The following is a 25,626-nucleotide window of genomic DNA, read 5'->3' as shown; positions in this document are numbered from 1 at the left end:
GAACACTGGACAAAACACTTGCTGATAGAGCATCTCCCGTTGCTTTTTAACACTTCAATGGTCTGGGGATCGTAATATAATCGAGAATAAAACAAAAGTGTGAGCACATTTTACCTGATGGTTTGGGTTATATTTTCTTTATGTGAATCTTTACGGAGTAATAACAAGAAAAGCGCCCCCTCCAAAAATAATAAGAAAATAAAAATAACGTATGCTGATAAAACTGATGAGCTGATGCTCATGAAATCATTATTATGATGTATATCTGTATAGTTGTATGTACATATGTTTAAACTTTAATTTTCCGTATTTGAACATCTACCGTCAGTGTCTTAAATGTTAACTGTATGCACCAAGGGTCTGAGAGTAACGCAATTTCAATTCTCTGTATGTATGTGCCGTACATGTGGAAGAATTGACAATAAAGCAGACTTGACTTGAATATTGAATTCAGAGATGTCATTGTCTAGCTCAGTTTAGTTTATCTGTTAAATCAAATTGATGATAATCACTAGAAATGAAGTGTCCCCGACTGAGCAAGCCAGAGGCGACAGCGGCAAGGAACCAAAACTCCCTCTGTGACAGAATGGAGAAAAAAAAAACCTTGGGAGAAACCAGGCTCAGTCGGGGGGCCAGTTCTCCTCTGGACAGGATATTATTGTTTACTTATTGTTTTAATTAAAATTTTAAATGTATAAATGTATTATATTTCTATTTTTATATTGTTTCAATTTCTAACAATAATAGTATTATGTAGTTCGGTATTTTATTATATTTTTAGATATTTGTTTTATTTGAAGTTTTATTGTATTTTTATTGTAAATATTATTATCACATTAGTGATGTGATTTTCCATAAAACAGTTGTGACAACCCTAGTGAAAAATAAATACTAAAATGTATTTGAAATACATTTATTTAATGCTAAGTATGCTACAAATACATTACAATACAATTACATATTCATGTTCTTGAAAATACTCTGCAACTGTAATTTTAGTATATACTTACCTAGTATAGGCCTACTTCAAATCTGCTAAATTTGAGCAACTAATTGTGTACTTAATGCACTTTAATTGTGCATTAGTGCTGAAGTCCATCTGAGTCAAAGTGGAACTAGTGCAAGAATACTTCAGGTAAACTTCAAATATCTTATCTTATAAAGACAGATGTTATTTAGAGATCATACAATCCTCATCAATAGTGACAATTAAACACACAGTGCCCTCCAAAAGTATTGGAACAGTAAGGCCAATTCCTTTATTTTTGCTGTAGACTGAAAACATTTGGGTTTGACATCAAAACACAAATATGAGATGAGAGGTTAACATTTCAGCTTTTATTTACAGGTATTTTAATCTGGATCTGATACACAACTTAGAAGATAGCACTTTTTGTTTGAACCCACACATTTTCCATGTTACCAAAAGTATTGGAACATGTGACTGACAGGTGTGTTTTGTTGCCCTGGTGTGTCCTATTAAGTGATTATTCAAACAATAAATAGCACTGAATGTCTGCGCTCAGTTTCAGATCCATGCAGACTGCATTTGCAGTTAGTTAGACATGTAACCAACATGAAAACCAGAGAGGTGTCTATGGGTGAAAAACGAGCAATTGTGAAGCTGAGAGAAGATGAAAAATCAATCAAACCATTGCACAAACACTGGCAATAGCAAGTACAACCATTTGGAATCTCCTGAGGAAGAAAGAAACCACTGGTGTACTAAGTAACACACCTCAAACGGGTAGATCAAGGAAAACATCTGCAGTTGATGACAGAAACATTGTGACAGCTGTAAAGAAAGACCCTAAAACAACTGTTAGTGACATCAGCAACAACCTCCAGAGGGCAGGAGTGAAGGCATCACAATCTACTGTTCGCAGAAGACTTCATGAACAAAAGTACAGAGGCTACACCAGAAGATGCAAACCACTCATTAGCAAGAAGAATAGGAGATAAGCCTCAAAAATTATGGGACAAGGTTTTATGGACTGATTTTATGGACCAAAGTGATGGAAAGGCTAAAGTTTGTAGAAAGAAAGGATCTGCTCATGATCCCAAACATACAACCTCACCTGAAACACAGTGTACACAGGTGTACATTATAGTACACATTACACAGGTAATGTAATGGCTTGGGCTTTCATCACTTCTTCTGGGACAGGCTCATTAATCTTCATTAATGATGTAACACATGATGGCAGCAGCAAAATGAACTCAGAAGTCTACAGAAATATTTTGTCTGACAATTTACAGAAAGATGCAACCAAACTGATTGGGAGATCCTTCATCATGCAGCAAGATAATTACCCTAAACATAGTGCCAAAACAACAAAGGAGTTCATCAGGGGCAAGAAGTGGAAGGTTTTAGACTGGCCAAGTCAATCTCCACACTTAAACCCTGTAGAGTATGCATTTTACCTGCTAAAGAGGAGACTAAAGGGAGTAACCCACAAAGCTGAAAGAGGCTGCGGTGAAAGCCTGGAAAAGCATCACAAAAGAAGAATGCTAAAGTTTGGTGATGTCAATGGGTCACAGGCTTGATGCACTTATTGAAAGCAAAGGATTTGCAACTAAATATTAAGTCTTTTTCACTTTAATCTATATTAATTCTATCTGTTCCAATACTTTTGGTAACATGAATAATGGGTGGGTTCAAACAAAAAGTGCTATCTTCTAAGTTGTGTATCAGATCCAGATTAAAATACCTGTAAATAGAAGCTGAAATGTTAATCTCTCATCTCATATTCATGTTTTGATGTCAAACCCAAATGTTTACAGTCTACAGCAAAAATAAAGGAATTGGCCTTTCTGTTCCAATACTTTTGGAGGGCACTATATTTTAGGCTTAATATAAAGAAATGCAATGTGCATTGTGCGTAAGTAGGCTACTCCAAATAAAGTTTAAATATTATATAAGTATTATATTATTATATAATTAGTATTATATAAATATTATATTATATATTATATATATTACATTTTTATATCAGTAAGTCTTGACCGATATGTCAGTATATATGTAGGCTAAATATAATTGAACTCTTAGTATGAACTAAATGCAATATTAGCCTACTTTTTAGAGATTATTGGGTTACACTTTATTTTGATGGTCCCCTTTAGAAATTCAGTTCAACTACTTTGCAACTACATGTCAACTAACTTTTTTATTAGTATTTGTAGATTACTATTTGAAAGATAACAATGTCTTGCATTAAATGTTTTTCTAGAAAAGTGTGCTTGAAATCTTTCATTAAAATAAATACTTGTTTTAGTCATTCGTGAATTTTAAGGCGTGTCCAACGTCTTTAAATACTTTTATGGGGAATTTTATAAATGCAGGAATCCACTGTGACTATCCCTGTCTTCAGTGCACATGCAGCCCGTTCTAATCGGACACATAACATGGACGTAGCCTGAACAAAAGCCAAATCACTGGCTTACTGTAAAATGATAAAAAACAACTCGTGTCTCTTGTTTCCATAAAAGGAGTCCCTTTTTTATCCCTGCTGTAAATGGCAACTTTACACCCGTCAGTGTTCTTCTTTGGACAAACATTTTTCTGTGGGCGCAAGGATCAGTAGTGCGCTATTGATTTAAAAGGCCTTGACCAGCGCGCTCTTTTCTCATTGGCTGATGGGCGGAGTTTGTTTGGCCAATGAACGCAGACTTTAGTTAAAGACACTGCAGCAATGCGTTAAGCAGGACGCGCTACTAACTTCACTTACGATGGATGTTTGTCATGTTTTGAAGATTGATGTTAGTTAAAATGACTGCAGGACAGTAAAGGGAGTTCTCTCGGGCGCTTAGCAGGAGCTCAGATAAGGTGTCTTTCAGCATGTCATTAGTTTAAGAGAACAAACGTGATGTTTTAGGGCAATGGAGAGTGAGCAGTCGGGAACATTTGTAGACGGCGGAGAAGATTCATCAGGCTCCGACACGCTGTCAGAGGGCGAGACGCGAGACGAGACGAATGAATCCCTGTTACACTTTGAGGAATTTAAATGTCACTCCTCAGATTGTGTAGGTCTTGACGAAAAAGTGAAGGGGAATGATTCTGATGAATGCAGCGACGAGATAAAAGCGGGAAATGGGGATCACCACGAAGAGGGAGAAAATGAAGGAGACGAGGACGAAATGGTAAAGTTCATGAATTATTATAGCACCAAACACTCATGACATTAAGTTTGTGTGTGTTTGTATAATGAAAGCTGTTCTGCAGGAGTGTTTGTTTGAGCGAAAACGCTCTGCATGTTGTTGTTGACTGGTTTTGTTAGTTTTGGAGAATGTTTGGGAGATACTGGAGGGGGATATATTGATATTCAGTAGCAACCATTGAGCTAAATTTAGCTCTAACCTTAGTTTATGAGTGAACGAATTAATGCATGAAAGATATGATAAAATCGGAACATATCTGTATGAATAATTAGCCTTTTCAGACAATACCGACAGTCACGTGTTCGTTGTAATATCGCCATAATATGCGAACTAAATTGCGATTGTAAGGCTGTCGTATTGGCGTAATGAATTATGATGGGTCTCGTCTTTTACATGTTTCCTCCATGTTTCACTTTTTTTTTCTTCCACATGTTTAACTATTAACAAAGATAATTGCTTTATTCATGCATGTCTGATAAATAAATAAGTGAATAAATAAATAAACACAGTTGCACATTGTATTGCAATATTCAATACAAACAGAAATTTAATGACTTGTATTATTTTTTATATACAGTTAAGAATTTATTAATTATTAAATCCCTTTATCCAAATACGTAATTATTCATTGTCAAATATTTATTTACAAGTTAATATTTAGCTTAATTGTTTGTTTTATCAAAATATTTAATAACATTATGGAAATGGATTGGCCCTTTTATTAGATAAAATTGGGAGACATGTTTATTATATTAGCACAATTACACTTAATATAATATTTAGAAGAGCCTAATCTTGATACAAAAGCATACAATTGGCAGGTTTTTTTTTTTTTGAGAACCCCTCCTAAATTGTGCATTATGTTAAAGTCAACATGAACTCAACCCAGTTTACTTTATGAATACATGTACCTGGTCTTATTGTGAATGATTCACTGGAGCATGTGTCTTCATAATCTTTCATCATAATGTAATAACTTGCTCTACATCTAAAAATACCGTCCTTGCTGCTTGACATCACCAAATCATCTTTTTTTTTTTTTTTTATTCATGTTCTTCAATCACCTTTCACAGATAATTCCTTGTTAGTCTCACCCTAAATTTAAAATTTCCGCTAAGTTATTTGTCTAGAGGCATATATGCAATATACTCAGTGTATCTCAGTTTTATTGTATCTCAGTGATTGCAGACAGTGCGTTTCTGTCATTCAGCTGTAATTAATTCAGTTGTCTTTTGCAGGTGTTCGTTTACAGGTACTCTGCATTTGTACTTTGAACTTTCTCACATGCATTTTCATCTGGTTTCAGTTTCATTTAGCTGTATATGTTGGGTTTGGTTTGCACATGGGGTAAAAACAAAAGCTCCTTTTGCTTGTTTCATACAGTAGGTTCTTAAAACTAAGAAGGGATTCTGTGACCTTTGCTCGCCTAGTCTAACTTGAAAAGTAGGTTAGTCATTGTCAAACTCTTCCTGACTGGTTTGTCCAGCATAGCTAATGTCAGACTCTTTTCACTGGGAGTGATGTCTAATTGGCTTGCCTGAGGATTAGATGGCTTTGCCACACCAATCAGATACCTGAGATGCTTGTCGCTCTCATAGCCATGTCATCACCTGTTTACTTGCAGTCAGGTCGAGCGAGTGGAAACAAGTCATCTGAATCTCATAGAGATAATCTACTCTTTTGTCACAATTGTATTACAATGCAGAAGACAGACTTCTGAGAAACAGTGCCGCTTACCTTCCCCCGCTGCTGTTTGTTTACATGAAGGGATATTTATACACCCTTCATGTGAACAATCAAAGGGCCTGATCTACTTGTACTTGTGATATTGTAGCTAACAGCACTTATGACATTTAAGTGTCTGGATTATTGACCATATTTAGTGGAAAAAATAAAAATCAATATACACTAAGGCATTATCACTGTACTTTGTTATAATGTCAAAATGATGAATGGAAAGACTTTAAGTCAGGACTTGACATTATGGACAAAAAGGACATTGACATTATGGACTTCTTTGAAATATCTTAATAATATTTTAAAGGGGTCATCGGATGCCACAAGTTGATATGATTCTTTAGGGTCTTAATGAGAAGTTTATAACATACTTTGGTTACAATTTCTCAATTGTAGTGTAAAAAAACACCCTTTTTATCCTGTCAAAATCAGCTCTTTTAAGAGTGAGCCGTTCTGTTGCATTTGCCTTTAAATGCTAATGAGCTCTTTTCACCCCGCCGCTCTCTTCTGTGGGCTGACAAGCCGTAATTTTTACTTTAGCCACATTTAGCCACGACAGTTGCTAGCTAGCACATTATTAAGAAAGGTGATTTGCAAAGATGCATAAAAAAAAAAAACCTATACTTCTGCTGTAGGTGAAGCTGGATCATGAATGATTCACGCGAGCATAGATACATTTATGTAGATTGCCGGGTGCATTTCCTTCAAAAATTCAATTTAATTCAATTCAAGTTTATTTGTAAAGCAGCTCTACAGGAATTTAAGTTTCCACAATATATTTATATATTGCAGAACTTTAATATCTTTGACTTATGGCAAAATTTGGTAATTCTGAATGTTGTCTGAGCGTTGGCATCCTCCGAAGTCCTCTGAGGGGTTGGCATCATCTTTCTCAGGTGTTCGGTCATCTCAGATCATTTAAGGGTTGGATCCAGACTGAAGCTTCTGTAATTCCTAGTTACCACGGGATGTTAATCCCGTGGCAGAAATAGAGAAACAAATAGAGACATAATTAGCGTAGCTAATTAATAATAATAATGTACATTTGATCAGATATAAGTGCAGTACAAGATTATAAGATTAGACATTATGTGAATACTTGTCTAAAGAGATGTTTCTTTAATCTAGATTTAAACAGAGAGAGTGTGTCTGAACCCCGAACGTTATCAGGAAGGCTATTCCAGAGTTTGGGAGCCAAATGTGAAAAAGCTCTACCTCCTTTAGTGGACTTTGCTATCCAAGGTACTACCAAAAGTCCAGAGTTTTGCAACCTTAGGGAGCGGGTTGGATTGAAAAATGAAAGTAATGTTAATCCTTTTCGAGTAATTGACGACTTCTATGTTCATTATTACATACAACAAGAACACCTCAATCGCTTGGGAGGCATTCTTGTCTACTCCTGCACCGGGGTCAACACAATGGCGGTCGGACTGTTTACAGCTCACTCGGCACATTTAGGGTGGCTCTAAGGTAAGACTGCCGTGTCAATCAACTATCGTGGGAGCGGCCTTGGTCGGTGTGACGTCACACCGACAAGAAGCTGAGAATGGCCTGATTTGTAAAAGGTATAGAAAGATAGAAAGATAACAAAAATACCACTGGATGGATTTTTATCATTATAGGGTGATTGTGTACACACACTACCAACACACATTTATGTTCAAGTGAGTTTTGCATCCGATGACCCCTTTAAATGTGTTAATATTGTAATCCTTCAGAATGTGTACAAACCGTGGTACTGTCACCAACATTCGTAACAAAGAAGAATATTGCATGCTCCAGTTATTTACAAAAAACAAAAGCAAACAAACTGTGTTCAAAATCTGAGCATTTGATATTATGTAGAACACACCAAAATGTTTGAATCCTCAATTTTCTTTTGCCGCCTTAGTGATTTCTTGTGCACTTACAGTATTTCATCCCAAACTTGACCGCTTTCATTCATCAACCCTGTTTTAGTTCTCTTAAATAACCTCTTTCTCTTTTCACCCTTCCCTCATGAATACTACCCCAGAAAATCAAAAGATGTCAATGCAAAGACCGCAACACTGCACCACTGTCCTGAACGTGTCTTTGCTGCTTACAGTTGTTGCTTTAGACTAGAGACTATATGAGGACAGCCAGCTTTCTGGGACTGTGGTTGTGGTATAGCAATTAGGTTTTTGGTTTTAGTCAGGTGGCTTTGAATGGTAAAAACTTTCTCCTTTCCAGTCTTAATATGCAGTTTTTTGTATGTTGATTCTACTGAGGCAGGTTCTGTTCTATTTGTTTGGGCATGTCAGCCAACCTGACACAGCAACATTGACTCAACCAATTCCCTTCAATGCCGTTAATTGTGCAGTAACCTTTAAATAATGAACTTATGATGAAAGAGCAGCAAGTGAGAGAGAGTGCATCACCCAGGCTTTGTTCAGACAGGCGTTTTGTCTTTGTTAGCTCATAGAGTGTCCTAAAGTGAAGTGGGAAAGGGTGGTCTGGATCACACAACAGGACCACAGTCTGTGATTTGAACTTGGGTTGCCCAAAGCGTAACTTCTGACCGCCTGTTAACATCCATATGTTTCATTTAAAATAAAATGAAATGTTACCATTCAAAAGTTTGGGATTGGTAAGATTTATTTATTTTTTTAAAGGAGTTTCTTATGCTCAACAAGGCTACATCTATTTGATCAAAAATACTGAAAAAAAACCCCTCTAATTTTGTGAAATTAAGTTTTTTTTATTTTAAACAGTTTTCTATTTTAATATACTTTAAAATATAATTTTTTCCTGTGAAGCAAAGATGAATTTCAGTGTCTTCAGTGTCACATGATCCTTCACAAATCATTCTAATATGCTGATTTATAATCAATGTTGAAAACAGTTGTGCTGCTTAATATTTTTTGGGACCTGTGATACTTTTTTCAGGATTCTTTGTGATAAATAAAAAGTTAAAAATAACAGTGTTTATTAAAAATAGTAATTGTGTTACAATATACACTACTATTCAAAAGTTTTGGGTCAGCTATTTTTTTTTTTTTTAAGAAATTAATACTTTTGTTCAGCTAAAATGTGTTGAATGGTTAAAGTGATAGTAAAACTTATATTGTTAGAAAAGATTTCTATTCTGAATAAATGCTGTTATTTTTTATTTTTTATTTATCAAAGTATCATAGGTTCCAAAAAATATTAAGCAGCACAACTGTTTCAACACTGATAGAATGATTTCTGAAGGATCATGTGGCACTGAAGTAATGGCCGATTAAAAAATTCATTAAAATTATATTTTAAAGTATATTAAAATGGGAAACCAATATTATAAATTGCAATAATATTTCACAATATTAAAATAGGATGTTTTGTATTTTTGATCAGATAAATACAGATGAACATTGTTCTTGACAATTAGAGACATTTAAGAATCTTACTGATCCCACACTTTTGAATGGCAGTGAATTATATATACTCTGGCTGTTCTTTAATGCATTTGTGCAGGAAAGACTTAATCCTCAAGATGATATTACATTATTACAATTGTATTAATGTTTCCCTGATTATTGTCATAATCTCTCAGTCTCAGTTTCATACCTTTTTAATAATTTCTGGTCATATTTTTGACAGTGAATCGTTCTTGACCTCATAAGGGTGCATTGTTCTCAAAGTGATGAGCACTGTTATGTGCTTTTTTTTTTCTTTTTTTTCTTTTCTAAATCCGAATGATCTGTTGTGGAGCTCTCTCAGCAGGACTCAACAAGTGAAACTCAATTTCCGTAGTTATAAATAACCATCCATTTATTTTAACAGGGTTTCTCGGACCTGGAAAGAGGATGTATGAATGGCTTGCTTTTTAAGAGGATTTGCTGTTAATCTATTTAGGGTTTCTCCTGTGTCCATTCTGGGTGATGTCATCTCATCCCCAGCATGCCTGTCTGTTTGCTGTTGATTTATTGGTTTCGCTTGGTCCACTGTTGATGAGACTGATATAGCATTGGCTTTTGGGGAAACCTTTTAATGGCATTGACAAGGAATTTCACAGCACCAGTGTGGACATCATCTGATGGGTGTAGGGTAAGAATAGAGGAACTTTTTGTTTTCAAACTATATAGCTTTTGATATTGTGTATTAATGTTATTGACTCATCACATTTTTGTTGTAGTATAGGTAGAATATAACCTTATAAGAAGAAAGCATGATTAGAATCCTGAAATGGTGTTTATTTTGAAGCTGCAGATCATATAATAGCAGTATAGCTGACAGTGTGGTTTGGTTGTTGCTATTATAAAGTTATGGCTTACTGTTAACACCTGTGTGGAAACTTGGGTGAGATGACGACAAACCATTTTGTAATGCATCTAATGTAAACTATGGTGTCTGTTCTTCATAAATTGTATCTGTATTCAATCTTGTGAGCTGATGGCTGTTTGAGATGGATTCTGTTTACTATACTCCATTATCAAAGACGCACGCTAAGCCTGAGGATCTAGGGAAAGTGAAAGGCTTGGCAAATACATCTTTTTTTTTTTTTTTTTTTTTTTTTTTAGGGAAGTGTCTACTGGTTGCTTAACACTCTTTAAGCACTATCTACACTGTAAATGAGCAGTGGAACTTTAGAAAGAAACCAGCAGAAACTTTAAAAACCTCCATATTCATAAAGGTCGGGTTAATTAAAATATATTTGTTGTCGATTAATTATATTTAGCATTTTAAAACATTGTTTTACCTTTTTTTTTATTGCGGTCAAGCATTTTTTTATCTAATTAATGTGATTTATTAATCAAATTCATCGCAAGTTAATCACACTTTAATAATGTCATTATTGTGTTAAATGAGAAAAGCATGGAATATACATTACAAAAAGTAGCTTTAGAAATAAATATTTTGATTCAGTATAGAATTTTTGGTAACACTTTAGCATTCACTATTAATTCAGATTTGTCCCTCGATAAACTCCTAATTTGCTATTTATTAATAATTAGTAAGGTAGGTAGTTGTTAAGTTTAGGTATTGAGTAAGATTATAAGTACTAACAAATAGCCAGTATGCTAGTACTTATATACATGCTAATAAGCAGCTAGTTAATAGTGAAAATTCTTAAAATAAAGTGTTACTGCATTTTTTCCACATAAACATTTAAGGCTACAATGTGCCCATAAATTTGTCTTCAAAAGCAGCATCTGAAATGGCAGTTATGCAGCCTATATTTAAGGTAAATTCACACTGCACAGACAGATACAGACCAATGCCGAATCGGTGAAATCAAACACCAGTCAATGTGTAAATTGCATTTACACTGCAATTAGAATTGTATAATAAAAATACATGCAATCAGATTCATGCATTTTAATTGGGCATTAATGATTTTAAAAATGAATAATGAAATGAATAATAATAACATTATTACTATTATATGTATTATTATTATTATTATTATAGTTGTTGTTGTTTTTTTATGAATTGATATTGTAAATATGAAACTGAAACCACCAGTAGTTGTTGGCAAGTCACTGTCTTATGGAGTGAGTCATTCATTCAACCAATATTTTCAAGAAGCAAGTGACTGAAATGGGTCACTAAATCATTGGCACACTTGATTCGTTCAAAAATGTGGACTCATTCAGTAATTAAAAAAACTGTGTTGCTTGGAAGAGCACAACAGTTCTGGTGTGGCTTTGTGAATGTAAAAATATTAACTTCTTGTTTTTGGACTTGCGTTGTAAAATCATTAAAATCATTCTCACATTTGCTATCTAAGCTGACTTGGGCTACAGGTTTGTGCTGGGCTGAGGCGAGGTATGTTGAAAGCTTTAATCGTTTTAACACATTTCCCCCAACCCAAAAAAAAAAAAAAATTGCAGTGTATTTAAGGCGTTAAACTGAAAGGCCTTTTTATTTATTCATTTATTTATTTGGTGTTAGTCCTTGTCCAATACAGTTTTGTGAGTTATGTAAAGGTGTTTTTTTTTTTTTTTTTTTTTTGTGGAAGGATGCATATTTCAAATATCCTCTAAAAACGTATGTCATCCAGACGTCTATGGCTTACTATTTTTGGAGTATCCTATGATTTGGGATGCAGTAATCTTATCTTGATTTTTAGACCGATATACTGCACACAGAGCATATACAAGCTTGACTAAACTTGATCCTATGTATCCCCATTATAACCACAAAGCTGTCTACACTGCAAGTGTGATCTAGTTTTACCACATTGTACTCCGAGTACATTACATTCACACTATGTTCCAGTTCACATACTGTCCATCTTAAATGTTATATGAAATGACTGCTTTTCAAACAATCTTTTTCTATTTATTTGGCGAGTTTCTGTTTTCACAAACAGCATTTTATTTTGAAGCAATTTCTTATTTTTGTGCCTTTTTAAAGGAATATTCTAGGTTCAGCGCAAGTTAAGTTTATACAGTAAACAGTATTTGTGAATTATTGTTGATTTGCCACAAAATAATTTAAACCTGCCCCTTCTTAAAATAAGTAAACAAACAAACAGGGGAAGTGAATAGGACCAATTTTTTTGAGGTTTTAAAAGCAGAATAAATAATAATAATAATAATAATAATAAAAACGCATGGCATTTTATTAAAGCAATTGAATTTAAATTCTCCATAGTATTTTTTTTTTTTTTTTTTTTTTTTTTTTTTTATTGTATTTTTTAGTAATATATGCTAGTTATATGCTTGGGCTTTCATGGCAACAAAGTTGTAAACTTGTTTCAGTATTTTAGCATTTATGGATTGGTTTGTAAGTTTCTCACTGTAACCTAGATTTTTTTTGTTTCTGTTTAAGAAGTGGACATGTTATAGAAATCATCATTATGCCACAAATGCTGTAGGTTGAGCTTGACTGAACCGAACCCAGAATGTTCTTATAAAGTTATATTGTATCAGTGACTCTGCATGGTGTGGTTTGATGTCTGCAAGCAGACGCACTGTCTTCTGGCATACTTTTCTGGCATTTTGGGAGTTCCTTCATGAATGAACATGTCCAAATGAAGATGAAGAGCAATTTTCTTTTCCTCCACATGTAAGAAATGTGCAAGTACGTGTACTCAATCATGCTTCTAAAAAACGCACATCTGTTTATTTCCAGAGGGAGATTTTGTCAACACAGGAAACATGGCTTTGCTACTGAGATTTTGCAGGGCTGTTGACACCAGTAAACCTTCAGGGGAAAGGAGCAGTGCAGTGTGAGGAGGGGGGGGGGGGGGGACATGCCTCTTTTAGGGTAGTGGGAACTTCTGTGACACTGGGACGTTCTGGTGAGGCTGACCCCAGCAGCACAGCACAGTAATGTGAGCTGTTTAACGTTCAGAGAAACATGATTTAGTTGGAAATGGAGCAGGGGAAATGTTAAGGTCAGGCAGATGTACAGAGATGACGTTAGCTGCTGCACTGGAGTTTTTCATCATTGAGAGTGTAAATATTTTGAGAGAAATGTCATTCGTTAACCGCTAGTATTGAATGAATTTCATGTTAAATTTTAACTTTACTTATGGCACTTTTTGCTATTAAATAATCCAACAATGATAATTATTTATTTTATTTGCTCATGTTATTTCGAACCGGTTTAAAAAAAATAAAATAATTTGTGAATAATTTTCATGCAGCCTTTTTCCATAGTGGCCATGGCCATCAAATAAAAAAAAGAAGAGGAAAAAAAGTATATTTTTGTCTTTTAATAGTGTTGCATGAGGGATACGGTATATATATATATATATATATATATATATATATATATATATATATATATATATATATATATATATATATATATATATATATATATATATATATATATATATATATATATATATATATATATATATATATATTATTCAGATTATTTTTTATGTTCCCCTTAAAAATCTGGATGAAAGCTTGAAAACTGATTCTTATCAGCATTAAAATTGCATTGTATGTATATAGTTTGAGTTCTGAGAAACCAAATACATAACATCATGATATGATTTTGGAAACTTGGAATAGAGCACAAATGGAATACTTTTGCTGTTATTTACAGTGCACAGCATAAATGAGTAAACCCCTCTCTAAAACTTAACAAATTCAGCAATTACTCTTTACTTGTATGACATGTTAGGGTTCTTTGGATATATAATGTTCCAACAAGCCTGCTTGACCAATTACCAAAGAAGAACATCAAAATTATTCAGCAAAATAAGATTTTTATCAAAGTGATTAAAATGTTGTTGCAAAAATTAGTACACGCACTCCTGAGTTAGTTTTTTTTTATTTTTTTTTTATAGGTTTAAGGCTATTTTTGATCAAGTATATTGAACCAAAAGTTTTAAAGACAAGTAATTTCCTGACAATTAAAAGTGTTATATAGCCCACTGAATCATACTCAGACTTAATGCTGGCAGCAGTGAAACCACTTGGGAGAGAGCTGTCAGGTAAATAATGTCTTAGCTATAAAGAGGACAGTGGTACAGGAGGAATACCAAATTATTGTTTTAATTGTGAAAATATAGCAGAAGTAGCACCAACATTCAAAAACAAAGAACTTGTGACGAGGCTCCTGAAATAATCAGGTCTTCACTTTAAGTTTTCATTTAGTGATGAGTGAATTTTTGCTAGAAAAAGAGCAGGCAAAATAACATGCAAGTGTCTCAGAGCCGGCAAAAGCTATGAAAAAAGTGACACTTTATCTCACAGAGTATGACGCAGCCTGCAGAAGTGACATGCATGGTTGTTGTCACCACTAGAATTACCTACTGTAGCCAAAGCAAAAGAAACTCATTTAACTTCTTCCAAGGCCCATATTTACAAAATAGAGACTTCTGGGTCTAGAGGTCGACCGATTTGAAAAAAAAAAAAAAAAAAAAAGGTTGAGCCAACTTAAAAATCAGCAAAAAGCTGATTGCTTGCTGGAGTTCTCTCAACTTATTTTTGTATAAACTTAAAACAACAAGTTGGGAAGTCAACAATATGCTGAAGTTTGTTGCCTTAATTTTAAGTTGGCTCAACAAATTTTTTTTTTTTCTTTTTTTTTTTTTTTTTTTACAGTGCAGCTTCAGTCCAGTCCTTGTGAAGCTCTCACAAGTGTTTGAATCAGCTTTGCTTGACAGTATTCTCAAGCTTGCAGTCATCCCTGTTGCTTGTGCACCTTTTCCTACCCAAATTCTTCCTTCCAGTCAACTTAGCATTTAATATGCTTTGATACAGCACTCTGTAAACAGCCACTCCTTTCAGTAATGACCCTCTGTGACTTACCCTCTTTGTGGAGGGCGTCAATGTTCGTCTTCTGGACCATTGCCAAGTCAGCAGTCTTCTCCATTATTGTGGTTTCAACGAACAAGAGATACCCGGAATTTATACTGTAGAGATGGTCATTAATTGAAACTCAAATATAAATATTCTAATATTTTGAGATACTGATTTTTGACTTTCATGAGCTGCTAATCATCAAAATTAAAACAAAAACTTTTGAAATGTTTTACTTTACATGCTATGAATCTAAAATATATGAAAGTTTCACTTTTTGAAATAACTTACAAGAAAAAATGAACTTTTTCATGACATTCTAATTTGAGATGCACCTGTACATAAATAATATTTTGGCATTCAAATACATCGCGAATACGGAAACATTTGATTTTGTGTCGAATGAGACCCAACGTTGGTTTCAGTTTCGTTTTAGCCGAAATTAATTAGTTTTGGCTTGTAGTTTATAGCTAGCTTCTTATATTTTTAATTCTTGTTCTTTTCTAAATGCTGTTAATTGAAATAATTTGTTGTGGAGTGATGGGAACTAAAATAGCCTAGCTATGTTTACAGTGTTTATTATAATGTTTGTAAACATTTAGCGTCGGCATTAGGCCTATTTCTGAATGAAATAATAAAATGCAACTTATAGACGACCTCTCTCTCTCTCTCTCTCTCTCTCTCTCTCGCTCTAAAAAAACGCATCCTTAGCATGCATTTGGATAGGAATATGAAAAAACGGAAATACACAAGAAAATTTCGGACTCAGTGTGCAATTACTTTTACTTACTTTTTGCAATTACAATTATTATGTGTAAATATCAAGAACAGTTTGATTCTTTATTTCATGACCGCATTAGGGATAAAAAGACCATTGTGTGGTACACCTTTTGAGTAAATCATAACCAAATAAGACCTTGCCAGTTCCCCATGTTTCAGTGCTGTTGTGGCTGGTGGTTACATGGTTTACTTGTCTAGTGTTTAAAATATTAGTCTTTGCTATTTTGGGCACATGAGCCACAGCGCAGCTTCTCCTATCGTGTGAGGCTGACCTTTTGCATATGATATGGATCTTTATGTTGATTCAGTTCTGACAGTGACATATGAGACACCACTGATCAGATGCTCAGACAACTTGTAGTAATGGAAAATGTGTTTCCAATGACTTTAGCAGCACCGGTTGGGAGAGATTGGAGTCCAGGATCCGTTTTCATGGCCGTAATGCAAAAGTGAAGTAATCTAATGCACAAAGATGACCAGATGACATCAACATGTAAACAAACACTGCTGTTTGTAAGTTGGTAGGAAGGGTAAATGACCTAGATCTGGTGTGTGTATTTAGGCAGAGGCCGTTCAAAAGCTCAAAAACAGAGCAACTGAAGCCCATATTTGCCTCCATACACCACCACTATGCCACCAGTATGACATTACTTGCATTACATCTCCTGTTGTTTTAATTTTGCCCATGTGTTTTATGAGTGCAGTAAGTTCTGGTGAAATCAAACAAATAAAATGCTCACAGATGTACAAAATGAAAAGGTAACACCAGGGTGGCTTAAAACCTTGACCCAACAAGTCATATTTTGTACTCAAGGACTGAATTTGTTTGCTGACTGACCATGAAAGATCAAGAGACTGTCAGTGGCAAATGTAGAGATAAGCCACTAATAAAAAAGGGAGAAACATAAGGGATTATCCTAATGTTTAACCCCCATTCTCCTTCCTGTTGTCAAATTCTCAGCGTAATTGCTAAAATTATGAGCCTGGGTTAAGCTTCCAATGAGCTCTTGCTTTGTTTCAAGCACACTTAAGGAAGTAACTCTCCCCTAAATTCTTGTATTCAGGAAAGGTTCACCTCCATCCAATTATGTTTGTTGGCACAACACTGAGTAACAGTTATGTAGGATGCAAGACTAGATTGGGCTGAAATATGCCTTGAAGATACTTTTCCCATTTTTTTTTTTCCAGATTTATTTGTTTGTTTGTACCTACTTTACATTTACAACAATCTGTTCTATCAGACATTTTATGATGTGGTACTATGTGCTAATAATCGTGTACAGTTTTGTCACTTACTCAGAGTAATGGCAGCAAAGTGCATAGTATAAATGCACAAATTGAGATGCTGTCTAACGATGTGTTTACACTGTTGTGGACTGAGCCTTTTCAGTTCAACGAAGCATCTTTCCAACTGTTATCGGTAATGGTGTTTTATGATTCATAAGGATGAGTTGTACATAACTGTTAAATACTGTATATTCTAAAGAGAACTGATGCTTTGCCAGGCTGCAGGCATTCATGATTTCAATTAGTGGTGAAATTGACATTAATTATTCCTACTGTTGCGGAGTGTTTTTAAATGGCTTGTGAAATGTACCTCTGATATAAAAAGTTATTTTATATGATTATGTAATGGAGTACAGCTTCACTTTGACCCTGCCTGAGGGAGAGAAACTGAATGAGGAAAAACAAATTGTGAACCAGGGAAAGTGTTTTATTTATTTATTAGCTTTATTTTTAAAGATGAGTGCTTTGTTTTTGGCTATCAGAGAGTTGCCCAAGAACCAGATTCTTCAGATGATCAAACAGATTTAAGTATCTCCTCTAATATGATACTCATTAGTTTCCAGGCAACATCCCTGTCCAGCATTACTGATTGAATTAATGACGGGCACTTGGAGATGTGTCATCTTGTTACTAATCTGCTCACACAGCGTGGCGTATGCACAGGTCATTCATTTAGCAATACATTTCCATCAGAAAACTGATTGCAGTTATGCGTGGGACAGCAAGCCCTTCTGATAACAGAGAAATGGACATCTTTCTCTAGAACTCTTCACATGACAACTACCTCCTCTTCTCTGGGTTCAGAAACAGCAGGGATGGTAAATTGTCTTTCCAGGAGCATTTTAAAAGCCGTTTTTTCACAGCATGCTGTCCTTTTCTCACTTTTCTTACTTTCTCAGTCGTTGTGGGGTAGATGCATATCATATGCACGCCAACAAATTTTGTCATATGCACGCGAAAACTGCGTATTATTTGCACGCCAAACACGTTTGTATCATATGAACGCCAAAGTCCATTTTTGCGTATCAATACCACGAGTTTTCGTTTTTATTTGGCGTACTACTTGTATGCATTTTCATGACACCAGGCTCAACAAAACAGTAATGTGGCACTGCCATGATTCAACGATGACATCACATCGTAATACCATGGTACTATGCATTATATACTATTACAGTATATACCATGATATTTATATGGTATGCCAATATACCTAAGATATCCTAAGATAAGATTTAATATTACTATGGTACATGTCTAAAAGACAAAGATATCTGAAGTTATTCATGTCTTTACTATCACTTCTGATCAAATTTGATCAATAATTTGTCCTTTCTGAATAAAGGTATTCATTTATTTTCGAAAAAGCTCTTACTGACCCCAAACTTGTAAATATGCTAATCGGTACTGATGGTATTACCATCAGATACATCACTTTATCATGTATTCAGGATATCAGTATTCTTTTGACTGCTATAGGCACTTGTGTGTTTTTCTCAGCACAATGCTAAGGTCATTCTGCATTTATTTTCCACACTGATGGACTCCGACAGAGAAGTGACTGCTTCCACTGTCTGGTTCTCTTGTTTATGCTTTCCTGATGCTATGCTCAACTGCTTCGAAATGAGAAAAACATGCAACAAAACAACTTGGCTTCTGTTATATCATTATTTTCCCTGTGTGTTACGAGTTGTCTAATTCAGGAATTCATTTCAACTATTCTCACAGCACAGGCCATGCAGCCATGCATTTTTTTCTTAACCCAACTAAAAGAAACTGCTGCAAATGCAAAAAACAAAAAAAGATTTTTTGCGTTTGCTCCGTTTACTTAAAATAAGCTAAAACACAAATCTTTAGTTTCAACTTGCAGGGTCCTCCATTGTTTGTCTTAGTTTAATGGTTAGCATGCATTTGTAAAAAAAATATAAATAATTGTATAGAAATGTACTTTCACTGGAGCACCTACCCACCTCTGAACAACTTAAAACATGTAACAGGCAAATATAAGTGCAGTCACAGTATTTATTGCAAAACCTGACCATAAACAAGCAGTATAAAAGCATTACAAACAAGTTGTTGCATTCCAAGTCTTCTGAAGCCATACGATGTCTTTATACGTAGAAGAGTGTAAAACATAAGGTTTTAAATCGCTGAAATCATTCAAAAGCATATACTCCCATCCCATAGCATGATGCAATCGGTCACAAGACACACAAGAGCCAATAGCATTTCACAACTAAGGCTGATGTAAGGATTTTTCTGGCGGCATTTTTTGATTTTGAGCACAGAGACTGCAGCACAGGAAGAGCTTTACGGCAGACGGGGATGGCGATCGCGTCCATTCCTCTCACAAACCAATCGTTTTGCCTTGGAAGACATGGAATTTTAATACTTTTTCAATAAATTATGACAGTAGTTGTGTCTGCCTGTTATATCTTTTGTTTTATTGAAAAATTGAATATTTAGGTGCTCATAAATGTCAATAATGTAATAGAAATAAAACTGTTGTGGCTGTTTACATTGAAAAATCCCACCCCAACATATATGCAATAATGGCAATGTAATTACCCAATATATAATTTAATTATGACGATAAAATTCCCAGTATCGCATGGGCATATTGATGCTAAGGGTTTCCTATTTAAAGCAACGGAGGACCCTGCAAGTCGAAAAATGACACTAAAGGGGTACCTTGAGCGTCAAAAAGCGACGCCAAGTGGCCCTGACCAAGCTTAAATATGTGACGAGTTGGGAGTGAGAACGTGTTGACAGATTGTCAAATGAAACTGGTATGATCTCATAAAATTAACATAAACGTTAATTGTACTGATGTGTAAAATTCATGTATTTTTGTGAGTGTAGTTGCATGGAAATGAAACCGTTCAGCCTGTTTTATAGTTTTACCTGACTAAAAGTAGTTTAAGTAAGGAATAATTGATGACGGGCCGTTGAATTATTAGAAAAATAATGCACACCCGAGGTGGTGATGCGGCCACGACGCGAAGCGGAGTGGCCGTTACACCTCGGGTGTGCATTATTTTTCTAATAATTCAACGGTCCGGAGTCAATTATTCCGCTTATACTACGGTTGCCACACCTCAAGACATCGATCAGATTATATATTTCAAGGGATTCGTCCGGTTTTTCTACTTAAATCGCTATTGTGAGTAGGATTATTTCTTCCGCATCTCATACAACGACTCTTTTGCTAGTTCCAAAACGTCATTTTAAAGCTGGCAATGGAGGCTTGAGCCGTTGATAGCAGACTAATGCAGTTAATAATGAAGTTATTAGAAAGAGAGCGAGAGAGACAGAGACACAGAGAAAGAGAAACAGAGAGAGAGAGAGAGAGAGAGAGAGCTTGTATGAATTAGGCTACCTCTGTGTGTCCCTCAACAGTGTTCTGAAGCACCGTCTCTAAACTGTAAGTCTGCTTTAAGTAGGGATGCAGCGATTAACCGGTTCCGCGATTAACCGCGCTTTAAAACGTCACGGTTAATTAATCGTAAAGGTTTCGCAAAACCGAGTGTTTCTGTTGCACGGAGCTGAACTGTTGCAGCTTGTGCAAAATGAAAACAAAGTCACACAAGTGGTGCACCAGCTTCAAATGACGCGCTGCTTATCAGAGACACTGAGGCTACTACACTAATTACATTGGTGACAGAGGGACTAAACAGCAAAGCTTTATTTCCACCAAAGAAATGCCTGTCGATAGTAGTGTGCAGGGCTCCACAGTGCGAGCATTTCACTCGCATTTGCGACTAAAAATAGATGTGTGCGAACTGGAAAATGTATTTAGCAGCACAAGTGCGAATACAAAAAAAAAAAAATACAAAACAGCCTAACTTATACAGTAGCCTATAACAAACGTATTAATTTATTCTGTTTATTTATGGAAAAATTGCGATGCAGCCTCATATGATTACTTTAGAACTTTGAAAAGGCAACGGTTTAATTTAAATGAGCACAGATGAGAAGAAAAGCGGAGCGAGTTAAAGTGAAGACGCGCTGAATGACGCACATTCGCCACTAGAGGGCGCTGCCACTGCCGTTACCCCGGTAACCCAGTAAACAAATCAGCTGCGCTACTTTCCTAAAACTGTAAATAATGTTTCACACGCACAGTCATTTAGATATTTATATTCGCTTTAGTCTTCACAATAGCATCAAATAATTCTTACTTAAAGACTTAATGAGCTATTTATTTTCAAACATTTTTCTAAGCTAAACCATGGCCCATCCACTGATCTATAATAGAGTATATCAACGATATCAATCTATATATCAACGACTGATTCGTTATTATTGTTCAGTAACACAAGTTCCATTAGTTAACATGAAAAAAACAATGACTGCATTTATTAATAATGCTATCTTAATTTCAACTTTTAATAATACATTATAAAATCAAAAGTTGTCTTAATATAATTCAATGGAGCTAACATTAACTAACATAGTTGTATTTTTTATTAATCAACATTAACAAAGAATATTAACTACTGCAACAATTAGCTATTGCACATTTTTAGTTAATGTTAACCTGCTTTAACTAATGTTAACAAATGGGACCTACCTATTGTTCTTTCGTTCATTATTTTCAAAAGAGAAATACTGTCATGGATGTTTACAGAGCAGCGGTCACCTTTTTTAATTCTAATGGAAGAGATGGACTTTTTGTTGTTTGTTTATTATTATTTTGTGCTGTATTGTTGGTTACTGTGTTATTTCTGTTTCAAAAGCCAGCAATAAATAACACTTTAACATCTAAAGAGTGTTCATGTGATTTTATACATTATTAATGTTGGGAAATGAATAAATGCCTAATAATCGTCATAATCGTAAAACCGTGATTATTCATCAGACAATAATCGTACCAGCAAAATCTATAATCGTTGCATCCCTAGCTTTAAGATGCAGCGCTGTTATTACCTCGCTAGTGAGAAATGTCATGTGTAGCCTTTAAGTTGCTACACTAGGCTAACTGATAAAATCGTCAGGGCAGCGCTGACAACGATGCGAAGTGATATGGAACTGTAATGCGGTCAAGAAAGCTCCCTGGAACTACGTTCGCCGTGCGTTTCCCTGAAAATAATTGCACCCCTCAGAACGTTCGTCAGCCAATCAGATTCAAGCATTCAACGGCCCCGTAGTATAATATGCATTAACTTCATATTTTGTTTAGCAAGTGGTTATAATACATTTTTCCAGTAACTGTCCAGGGTTGCGTTTCCTGAAAGCTTCTTAATGCTACGTCATTCTTGTACCTTATTGTGAATGTGTTTCCTGAAACGTTCTTAGTTAAGTATACTTTCTGTAAGTTATATTTTCATAAGGTTGGTCCGGCCCACTCTTAGTTATACCTTATTGTTGTTTACAGTTCACAGTTCATCACATCTCAGTCTATAAGAATATAATTCTGAAGTTTTAATACACCCAGTGCTCAATTAGGCTAACTGAAGTGTTTTTATGCAAATAATTAAATTGCCATTAGACAAATGGTTTTTTTTTTATTTTATTTTTTTTTATATTATATTAGCCAAATGTATATCAGCTTGCAAACCATTATAGGCTTAGGAGTCCATTTAAATGGAATGATTGTGGTGTGGAGTTTGGTCAAACTATACGATACAGCGAATGGTTTTGCTAAATCAAAGATGGCACCGTCCACGGAACCATTTAGTGTATGTGTAGTAAAATTGTCAATTTTCTTTTTCTTGTCTTGTCTTTTTTGTATTTTACTTTTCTAGTGTCTTGAAGGCTGTTTTTTGCCGAAACGCGTAGATGTACTTTTAACCATTTTTGTAATGATTTAAGCCAAGTACATTAAAGGCTTTTTATCTTACCACGTGAGTGCCTTGGAAGTATTTCGTCTACATAATTAGATTATATATATTTTTTTTTAACCTAACCACATCAAATGAGCACCAGTGGCTTTATAAAGACACCCGTGTAACACTCTCTGCTTCTCTTTTTTTATATGTTTTGCATGTTGTGCTTTTGTGTAGGTCGTCCAATAACAGAAATTAGTGATTTATACCAATGAAGTGATGCGGCTGGTTGTAGAGTATATTAAGACACTGTGGAAAATATATTTTGATAATTTAATTGACCCTTAAAAAGGCCAGTGAAGACATAGCCAGTTAGTGATATGCATGATACGTTTGGCGTGAGGTTGCCGGGTCTCGCACTCATTTCAAAATTATATAAAATATCCAGGGTTGGATTTAGTTTGAAATTTTGATTATTTTTATTAGATCCCATGAGTCCTGATAAATGCAATTTAAACTATTTCTGAAGTGCTTCTTGTTGGAAAGCACTCTCACCAGAATGTTTTTTTCTGTAAGCCTATGTTTTGCTTTTTTTCTTTTGTTAAAAGCTGTCAAATTATTAAGCAGTGTCCCATGTAGATTTTTTCCACTTGTATTTTAAGTAGTGACCACTGGGAGGTGCTCTGGGAATGTATTTTTCTTGGTTTTCTTCCCTGACGAAAGGGGCGAAAGTAAAACTTAAACACAAGTTTGTTGCATTCTAACAGCAAAGAGTTCCGTGTCTTTATTTAATATTAAGAACACCACTTTCTCACATAACGCAGTGAAGCAGCCCCTACATAGAGTGTATGATCGATTCTCGAGTCATCGATATCAACCAATTCAGCACCACCGCCATGGACAGCACTTGGTAACGTTGCACGTTAAGCAGCCTCCTAAGGTATAGTTCGGGGGAACACTCCTAGAACAGGTACACCTTTAGTTAAGTTATACCTTTAGAGTCTTCGTAGGGTGCTAAGAGACAGCGTCAGTGTTGGGGAAAGTTACTTTTAAAAGTAATGCATTACAATATTGCGTTACTCCCTAAAAAAGTAACAAATTACGTTACTTAGTTACTTTTTATGGAAAGTAATGCGTTACGTTACTTTTGCGTTACATTCGCGTTACTTTTTAAATATGAGCAGGGCTTGATTGTATGTTTTTAATATAAGAAGTTCTATTTATAGCAAATTTAAAAGCCTTTTCACACCAAAAAGTGTAATGAATAAACCTTAGGCTGAAGGAAGAATAAATTCACGTCTGTACAGTAGAACGCAGGAGAAGGTTCAACAATCTTCAGCAATAAAAAAAATGCAGCACAATTGTTATCAAAGATCATCAAAGGTCAGCAGTAAAGACATTGGTTAATAAAATGGGATTGGATACATTTGTTTAGTTTAACATATTTGATTATTGCAGGTTTGCGTCATATTCTGAGTTTTCACTTTTTTAATTCATTTTGATGAATACTAAATCTGTTTTTTTGCGAGTGAGATTGATTAATTCACATTAGAACTAACATGTTCACACAGCTCACACAACGTCTCTGTACTTCCGATTTCACCCAACATGAGGACAGGAGACTTGTCAGTCAATAAATGGGAAAACAAAGTAACTGGCGTTACTTTTTGAAAAAGTAACTCAGATATTTTCTTGTAAATTAAAAAGTAATGCGTTAGTTTGAAAAAGTAATCTGATTATGTAATTTACGTTACTTGTAATGCGTTACCCTCAACACTGGACAGCGTGATCGGGAAACCCAGCCCATAGCGTTAAAGCTTCTGTTTTGGACTTCAGTAGATTTTGTGAGACACTGTAGAACTCAAGGTACTTTGTGGGTTGCCCGAAATTACATAGCTGTTCCCCTATACAAAGAACTGAACTCCACATATCTGTCCTTCATAGTCAGCCAGACTGCAAGGAAAGATGGTTTATGTGGATGTTTTACTGATGCATACCTTTAATCCTCTTAGAAAGTTCAGGACTGATTAATCTGCTTGAGTTGTGCTGTAATTATATAACTTTCATATCTGTTTGTATGAAATCCTGCTGAAACAAAGGTGTAAATCCCAGGTAATCTTGTTCTAAAGTTTATAAACAGGAGGGGTCAGAGAGAGATGTATTAAAGCTTTAGACTTCACAAAGTCCCAAAATGCACTTTGTATCGGCTGTGATCTGATCTACAATCAGGAATAAGAGGCATAATAAAATGGACGATAAAGTTGTAACTCATGCTTCACCTATCTCCCACAGAAATTTATGATAGTGTAACTATGAGTCATAGTTTAACCGTCTACCTGGCCAAAATGCATGATGGTTATTATTTTACAACTTTCTTTTTGTTATAGATGGACTGTTGAGATATATAAAGAAACATTGGCGTGTGACCAATTATGAGGTCATGTTTATCAACGTTATCTCACAACCAATTCGTACGTATTTTTATGAAGTGGCTAAATCGTACGACCTCACTCGTACGATTTTTCTAGACCGCAGTGAGGGGTAGGTTTAAGAGAGGGGTTAGGTGTGGTCTTTCATACAATTTCCTACGAATTAGCAACCTTGTAAAATATGTACAAATTGCTGCGAGATTGGGTTGTGTTTATATTTTTGGCAAGTCATAAAGAGATGTTATCTTATTT

The 25,626-nt window shown here is 35.0% G+C and overlaps 1 protein-coding gene across 1 annotated transcript in view; it reads left to right on the top strand.

The window, feature by feature from the left end:
- The first annotated feature begins 3,772 nt into the window (after nucleotides 1-3,772).
- The window catches only part of mast4 (microtubule associated serine/threonine kinase family member 4), a 122,337-nt gene continuing 100,483 nt past the window's right edge, over nucleotides 3,773-25,626 (top strand). Inside the window, exon 1 of the mRNA XM_079417320.1 lies at nucleotides 3,773-4,143. Coding sequence (XP_079273446.1) covers nucleotides 3,883-4,143 — 261 coding nt within the window. The 5' untranslated portion in view covers nucleotides 3,773-3,882. The remainder of the gene's footprint in view (nucleotides 4,144-25,626) is intronic.

This window comes from Barbus barbus (assembly GCF_936440315.1).
Source record: "Barbus barbus genome assembly, chromosome: 5".
NCBI classification, from domain to species: Eukaryota; Metazoa; Chordata; class Actinopteri; order Cypriniformes; family Cyprinidae; genus Barbus; species Barbus barbus.
Note: the sequence above shows the minus strand (reverse complement) of the source record. Positions and strands in the feature narration are given on the sequence as shown.